This window comes from Meles meles, chromosome 19 (assembly GCF_922984935.1).
Source record: "Meles meles chromosome 19, mMelMel3.1 paternal haplotype, whole genome shotgun sequence".
In the NCBI taxonomy this organism is placed as follows: Eukaryota; Metazoa; Chordata; class Mammalia; order Carnivora; family Mustelidae; genus Meles; species Meles meles.
The window spans coordinates 18234599-18242472 of record NC_060084.1 but is presented as its reverse complement, the minus strand read 5'-3'; the positions used below and the strand labels follow the sequence as shown (position 1 = coordinate 18242472).

The window sequence follows — 7874 nt, the reverse complement described above, 5'->3', positions numbered from 1 at the left end:
GAAACAGAGAGGGGGAGAGAGAGGCAGAGGAAGGAATTCCCACTCTGGGGAGTTGGAGAAGGCATCAGTGAGGACCTGTCATTTGAGTGGAAGTTTGCAGAATTATAGTGGTAACAGATAGAGGGGGCATGCGGAGTCTCCCAGGCCAAGAATGCACAGAAGAGTCTGAAGCCCCTAGAGGGACTGCAGGGCAGGAAAGATGTGGGTCATGATGTGGCTCATGATCCTGGGAGAATATATATATATATATATTTTTTTTTTTTTTTTTAATTTTTAAATTTTATTTTTAAAAAATATTTATTTATTTGACACAGAAAGAGATCACAAATAGGCAGAGAGGCAGGCAGAGAGAGAGGAGGAAGCAGGCTCCCTGCCAGGCAGAGAGCCTGATGGAAGCTGGATCCCAGGACCCTGGGGTCATGTCCTGAGCCAAAGGCAGAGGCTTTAACTCACTAAGCCACCCAGGTGCCCCAAGAAAGGATCTTTTAACTGAGACCTGAAGAATGAATAAGAAGTCACCAAGCAAAGCCTCGGGCCAAGGACAGAGGCAATGGGAAGGAACACGGTCCATTCAGGGAACTGAGGTGCTGAGAAGAGATGATTAGGAACTAGGTCCCACTGGTCCTTGAAGATTTTAGATGGGAAGACAAAGGAGTGATATTTGTGTTTGAGAAGCTTACTATGTAAAAAGAATGGGTTGAGGGCCATGTGGAGTAGGGGAAACCAAAGAGGAGACAGAGATGTGAGCGAAGACTAGTGTGGTCCACATCAGAGATAAAGCTTCCAAATGTTAGCTTTGGGCTCACTTTACACAAGTATCCTGTATTTCAGCCCTGAGGCATAATTTTTCCAAATCCTGATTGGTTGGGCATTTAAAAATCGATGGGAAAGATAATGAAAGTGGCTCTAAGTATGTTTCTGCTTCATGGTAGTCCAGGCAGCTAATGTTGCCAGGGAGCATGTAGAAGGCAAAGGACTGTCAACCTAACTCTATGTTGTGCTTCTCTTCATCTCCAGGGTCGTGTCAGAGAGAGAGAGAGAGAGAGACAGGTGGAAAGATTACACACTTATTTGCTCCCCTGACCCAGGTACTCTGCAGGGAAGGAGAGCTATAAGCAAAATAATGAGACATGAAGATCACAACCAAGATCGCACACCTCTAAGTTATAAATAAAATCCACAGACCTCTGACTTTTACATGGGTTCTCAAAAGAAGCATGTACAAAGGAGCCATAAGTTTCTTTGAGGAGCATGGCCCTGCAGGACCTCAAGTGAGCTTGTATTCTGTGGAAGGAGTGAGAACAGCTCCCCCTCCTGACTTTCCTAGGCCTGCCTTGGCCCCATTAAGAGGACCCCAAAGAGTATAAACCTTGCCCAGGTAGGGTAGCCTCAGCCAGTAGCCTTATAGCCCTGAGTTGTCATATTTTAGGGTCCTGGCTCAGTACACAGGCTAACTTATTGGGTAGACCATTGAGGGAAAAATAATGAACTTCTCAACCCCAGCTCTCCCTTCCTTGCCCTATGGACATCTAATAATGCTAGACCCAAAACACATTTAGGGTACCTCTAAGGAGGAGCAGACTGAGTCAATCACCTTTCACCCTATTTTCTATTGACCCTGAAAGTGGCTGGTCCTGCCCCACGCCAGGCACCTCTCTTGGGTTGCTGGCCATGTCTGAGGGAGTCAACTGTGTTTCCTAATTTCCCTTGGTCCAGAGGACAGGGACAGGGATGGGGGTGTCAAAGAGAGGGCCAAAGAGTTGTTGCCCTGTGGGGTAAGTGGGCTCAACACTGAATCAAGTAGAAAGTAAGTGGAGAGGGATTTCTCACCATAGGCCTGGCACTGTTGGGAGGAAAAAGGAAACAGGGCTGGGATGGAAACCGGATTCTCAGGGAAGTTCTACATCCAAAAGGGGGAGCAGGGCCAATCTGACAATTGTGGCCTTCTTGCCAGCCATACATAGAGTTTTAATGGCTCCGTCCCACGGAACCTAACCTCTTTTCCTTGCCTATCTGGCTTTGCTAGGCAGGGTACCCAAAGCTTTCCACCATGAGGAGACTGTGGAGGATGAAACAGTGGTAACTGAAGGGCTGAAGTGGCATTATTTGGGTGGTCGATACCACATACCAGATTCTGCTAGATCCATCAGTCCTTAGGGAGTTTACTGGCTCCAGGAGGGCCTTTATTTCTCTCAGGTTCCATAACTACTTTTCAAGAAGAGGTGCTTTACTCTTATAAGGTGGAGTTTTGTGGCTCAGCCTTTTCTCTCTCTGGACTCCTCTAAGCCATGTTGCTAGTCATAGGAGGAGCTGAGCTGCTGCTCCCCTATACATTGGATGGTACTCACCTGCTTAATAGCTTGGACCAATTTGCAATACAGTTAAATTCTTTTCACTATGGGAATTATTTTAGTAAATGCAAGCCAGAAGGATTTGGGTTTCAGTCTTATTTTGCTCACTTAAATTTGCAATTCAACAAATTCAGTAAGGCTGAAGAAATCATTCCTCTTACTGTCTGATGGTGGGAGAGATAAAGCTCTCTGAAACTCCTCCCTGGGCAGTAATGTGGTCAGCTGAGTCAGGAGGAGCCCATAGCTGCCATCTGTTAGGCAAGGCTCTGCTGTGGCCAGGTGCTGACCTCCCCACTGTAATTCCCATCTCATCTCCCTAGTGTCCCTGCCCATGCTATTCTTCTCCAACCCCACTCCAAATAGAGTTGGACTCAAGGACTCTAGACCTACCTGGGGAAGGAATGTCCCAGAACAGTCTATGGCATGAGGGAATAAAGAGCTATAAGCTTTGCTGCCTTATCCACGTCAGAAAAAAAAAAAAAAAAAAGGCATTTGTGGGTGTGTATCTGTTAAGCCTTTTCTAGCGTCCTTGGGAGTTGCCCTCTCCTGGGCAGGCCCTAAGTTCCATCTAGTCTGCTTGTCAGCGGGAAGGAAGGAGAGTTGGCCTCAAAGCCTTGGGCTTGGAAATAGCTATGGCCTAATACCCAGAGCCTCAGAGAAGAAAAAAGGTTGGTCTCAGGCACCAGAGTTTTCCCCTCTCCTCTCCCAACCTGGGATGTTGAACAAATGCGAGGGAATCAGTAAGCAGCCCCTTCACTGTTGGACATCCTGCTTACCTGCCAAAGGCTGGTGTTGGGTGCCAGGCTCTATCACTGGCCATCCAGCACCATTTTTAGAAAGCCTGGCCTGGGGCAAGAGACATGGTTCTGGGCTCTGTTCTGCAGAAGCCCCCTTACTCTCTGGGCCTCAGCTCTAAAATTAGCAAGTTGAACTATCTACTCTCTAACATTCCTACTGGTCTTGCATTCTCTGACCTTCTGAGTTAGACCCCAAAATGACTAACCTTGGTGGCCCCATTGAGGTAGGGACCTGTCAGCAGACATACACCTGAGGCCTGGCACTGGGCCCTCCCCAACACCTGGCCCAGGCCTAGTCTGCTGTCTCATTCCTCTTTCCTGGAGAGGCCAAAACTGAACCCTAATAGGATGGCAAGCTGTGATCTTAAGATTATGGGTAAGGACTGAGGTGAGAGGCCTTAGACTTTCCTCAGGCAGTCTGGCTCTGTGCTAATGGAAGGGGCCTGATGTATGTCTTTTTCTGGGCAGAGTGTGACATGCAAGTGAGTGGCAACAGAGGTCATCAAGGTGTGAATGTCATTAACCCTATTATTATAAACCTGACAGGCCATATTGGTACAAATGGTGTCTTTATTGAGGTCTGGGTAAGAATTAGGCACTTGGCCAGAGCAGCAGCTTAAATATGAGGCAAGCACACAGGGGTTAGCCATGCCTGGGACTAGGTTGGGGCAGTGAGGCTATAGGCACAGACTCTCCCCAGACAGCTGAAGTCAGGGAGGAAAGAGGAAGGGGAAGGGGATGCAGAGCAGTCTGGGTCAGAGTCCTGGTGGGGCTGGGCAGAAAGCGCTGGGTGGCAGGTCCAGCAGGGAGGGGACAGGGCTCTCTTGCTCCACATGCCCTTTAGGCCCAGGCCTGAGCATCTGTTGGGGGCAGCCGCACTGGGGGCCTTCCCAGGCTTCACTTCTTGACCTTGGCATCGTAGGTGCCCGCATTCTTGTAGGCACTCACATAACCGCTGTCATCCAGGATGTCCTGACGCCCAGCAATGCCCTTGCCCTTGCCGCTCTCATCGAAGCGCTCTTTATGGGAACCTGTGTACTTGCTGGTGTCGGTCAGCCGTTCCACAGCACCTCCTGTCTTTGCTTTCTGTTTGGATAGAGTTGTTCCCCCAGGGATGCCTGGTTAGGGAGCCCAGCCCTCCACCCCTAGCCATGAATCCCCATATCCCCGCCAGCCAAGGTACTTACGGTGACTCCCACATTGGCTGGCTCCCTGGTTAGGGAGCCCAGCCCTCCACCCCTAGCCATGAATCCCCATATCCTCGCCAGCCAAGGTACTTACGGTGACTCCCACATTGGCTGGCTCCTTGCCTGCCACCAGCTGGCAGATAGCATCAAAGGCTTCCTCCTTACTCTTCCCTTTGAATCGCTTCATTGCCAGCTCTTCTAGGGCCTTCTTGAACTCCTCATAGTTGATAACCCGAGCAGACTTTCCCCTGCCAGGTATGTGGGCACCATTAGTTTTTCCCCCTTCTCCATGTCTTCCCTGGTTCCAGCCCCCCAGTTCCCCACCTTCTGGGAACATCAGAAGCAAGGACTGCCTGGGGCTCACTTGACTTTGGAGAAGACGATGTCGACATCTGTCCCTGTCACGGCCTTTCCGTCAGCCACCTTGCAGTCCTTGCACAGCTTGGCCCAGTTCTTGCCATTCATCTCTTGCCCACTGGCCTTGGGGTCACCATGGATGGCAAATTTGCGGAAGCTTTCCTCCAGACCAGCCACATCGGTGCTCGTTGCCATGCCACCCTGTGGTGGGGGGGGACATGACCCACCTCAGTCACCTCTCAGCCAAGCTACCCCTCCTCTCCCCAGGGCACAGAACATCACTGCCTCTACCTCAAAATCTACCAAGGTCTGAGTTATGGGCACTTATGCCATAAACCCTCAGAATCGTAGATGGAGCTGCCTGGGGAAAGGGGCTAGCACTCAGTATGTCCCTGGGCCTCAGAGCCTTTCCAAAAGGAAAGGTACGGTCACTTAATGCCAGCCCTGGCTTAGAGTAGAGTTCAAAAGATGAAATCATGATGCCCACACTAGGCTGGGAACAGAGTGGCACTGTCCAGAAAGACTGTGAGGGTAGCAGCTGGGGCCATGGCTTTGTCTGGCCCTGGCACGAGGCCTGCTTGGGTGGAAGTGAGGTTGGCAGGGCTGGCCCCCCTCCCTAGGAGTTCCATGCCTAGCTGCTAGTTGGGCAGGTATTTAGGACAGGGTCTCTGTCCGGGTCATCAGGACCCAGCAAGACACAGCCCAGGCTGAGAAGGGAGCCAAAGCATAAGCAGGGGTTATGTGCCTTAGGCAGGGGTGCAGCTGGCCCAGCCAGGACCTTGTTACTATTTGCTGTTAAACAAAAACATGAGGGGAGCAGGAGTTTGGGGCTGGCCTGGCCACAGTTTGTGAAGCCTGGAGACAGTTGCTAAGGGAGGGTAGTGCTACTGGGAGAATGTTGCTAAGGGCAGGATGGTGTCAGAGTGGCTCAGAGAGAAGCTCCCAGTGCTGCTGGGCTGGGCTGGGCTAGGGAACTGGGGCCCACGGGTGCGGCACACCAGCACTCCCAGCGCCTGGGGCACAATGATGGCTGCCTGGCCCCTTGCCATCCATTGGTGCTGTAACCTCCCAGTGTGTAGAGCTTAGGAGGAGCAGGTGATTTGGGGACTAGCATGGGTAGGGGTTGTAGAGTTATGAGTCCCCAGAGGCATGTTGGTGACTGGAACTATGGCTTGGTCCTATAATTCTCACACCTACACCCTATGCTGAAGCATACTTCCCCAGTGTCTACACCTTCAATCTTCCATGGAAGCCCCTGGCCACACCCTGAGCACCGTCACAGCAGTCCACACTGCCATAGCTGAATGCACTCAACCCTGGCACTCAACATTCTCGGCCTTATTCCCCTGACCGCACCCTTAACCAGCCCTGGGACTGAGGGCCTAGACCTTTACCGCAGCACCCACCCCCACACATCCACTAACAGCTCTGTACAGAAAACCCCCAATAATACCCTCAGCCCTGCACTGAAGTGTCCGTACTACACCTTCACAGTCCCCCTGCAGCCCCCCTGAACATACCTACAGCCCTGCACGGAAACTCCCTTCATGTATCACAGCCCAGTACTGAGGCCTCCTTGATCACACCTTCAACCCTCCACTACAGCTGTCTCCATCCACACACACCCCAGTCTTGGGATTAGGACCCCCCCAACATACCCACAGCTCTTACTGAGCCCCCTAACCAGAGCTTCACAATTCACTCCTCTCCATACACCTGTAGCCTCCAACCACATCCTCACACCCACCACTGTCTGCAACCCCCAGTTTTCTGGCCTCATGCTCAACCCCGCTCTGAAGCTCCCCAAGTGTCCACACCCACAGACTTGGATTTCCAGACTCCTAGGTACTGCACTGAGAGCCCCCATGTTGACTCCTGAGCATACCCTGCATCTCCACTGCAGCTGCCTGACCACACCCTCAGTCATGTCCTCAGCAAACATCTACTTCTGCCTTTTATCCTAAGGCCTCCAGTGACCACAGCCTGGGCCCCTAAGGAACTACACTCCCTTTATATTTGCCACTGGCCTTAACACTGAAAACCCTCTCCCAGTGACGACCCTCACCCATCCCTAAGTTGCAATTTCTGGGACTGGCCCCACAGCCCCTACATCGTGGGGCTCTGTGGGCCCACAATCCCCTTCCCTCTTTCTACACTGCAGCCTCCCACCAGGGATCCATAGACCCAGCCCAAGGGTAAAGTCTGGGGGAGCTTGCAGGCCACAGATGCTTGTCCCCATGATTGGCAGGATCCTGCATCCAGTGCTCACTCTTGTCTGTGGGAAGGATTCTTGGTACTAATCAGGTGGAGCCCGGTTGCAGGCGGTAGTCCTAGGAGTCTAGCAGGCCAAGGATGCAGCAGCCACGCCCAAGAACGGAGGCCACCCGCTGGCCCCCACTGGGACAGCTGGAGTCATCAATCAGCCCCGCGAGGAGGTGGGGGAGGAAAGCCTGGGGCCCAGGGCTGGGCCGTTCAACTGGCTCGGTACCATCTGGGATTGGAACCCCTTCCAGGGCGCTCCCAACCCACCTCCTTCCTTATCATGCAGGATACGGATTAGGGTGGTCGGCGCCCGGGTCTCTTACCTGCTTCCACTTGGTGGCTGTTCCTGCAGTGCTTGTTCAGTAGACAGAAAGACGCAAGAACGGACCGACGGACGCAAGACCAGGCGGCTCCAAAGCTCTGCTCCCTGCCGGCTCCAGGGCGGGACTGCAGCCCGGGCGGTTCCGCCGTATTATCCCTTGTTTCTCGGTCTCCATAGAGACAGCGAGTCCCACCCCGAGGGCTGTCTCGGCGGGAGAATGACCAAGGTCACGTTGGCCCCACCCACCAGACCCCGCCCCCTCCGCGCGGGGGGGGGGGCGGGGGGCGGAGCTACTGCTTAAGCCTTATCCCGTAGCTCCAGGGCAGCTCCATGGCTTCCGCGCTGGGAGAGACCCGCTCCCTGCAGCTCTGGACATCCTCGGATGACCCCCTAATGGGAAAACAGCCTCATCCGGGACTTCGCCCAAAGTTCAAAGCAGGCCCCCACCTCCACGGGGGAAATGAAGCTTCTCAGAGCCACAACCCAAGGCCATTTGGGAGCTGGAGCAGGCGGGGGTGGTGGAAGGGTACAGAAGGTGGGGGCGGGGGGAGTTAGGGTTGGGAGAGAAGCGAGAAGGCCCCTCCCCCAATGGCAGTGG

The 7874-nt window shown here is 53.1% G+C and overlaps 1 protein-coding gene across 1 annotated transcript; it reads right to left on the bottom strand.

Moving 5' to 3' along the window:
- Positions 1-3700: 3700 nt before the first annotated feature.
- Positions 3701-7674, bottom strand: TPPP3 (tubulin polymerization promoting protein family member 3). Its single transcript, XM_045987914.1, has 4 exons — positions 7278-7674; positions 4700-4893; positions 4430-4583; positions 3701-4234 (listed from the first exon to the last, which is right to left on the bottom strand). The coding sequence occupies exons 2-4, from the start codon at positions 4885-4887 to the stop codon at positions 4046-4048; spliced, it is 531 nt and encodes a 176-aa protein (XP_045843870.1). The 5' UTR covers positions 4888-4893; positions 7278-7674; the 3' UTR covers positions 3701-4045.
- Between the last annotated feature and the right edge of the window lie 200 nt (positions 7675-7874).

Coding starts and splice junctions, on each gene's coding strand:
- TPPP3 (XM_045987914.1), bottom strand. CDS start 4,887: ATGGCAACGAGCACCGATGTGGCTGGTCTGGAGGAAAGCTTCCGCAAA. Junction 4,584..4,699: donor ATCGTCTTCTCCAAAGTCAA/GTGAGCCCCAGG, acceptor CATACCTGGCAG/GGGAAAGTCTGCTCGGGTTA. Junction 4,235..4,429: donor CAGCCAATGTGGGAGTCACC/GTAAGTACCTTG, acceptor CTATCCAAACAG/AAAGCAAAGACAGGAGGTGC.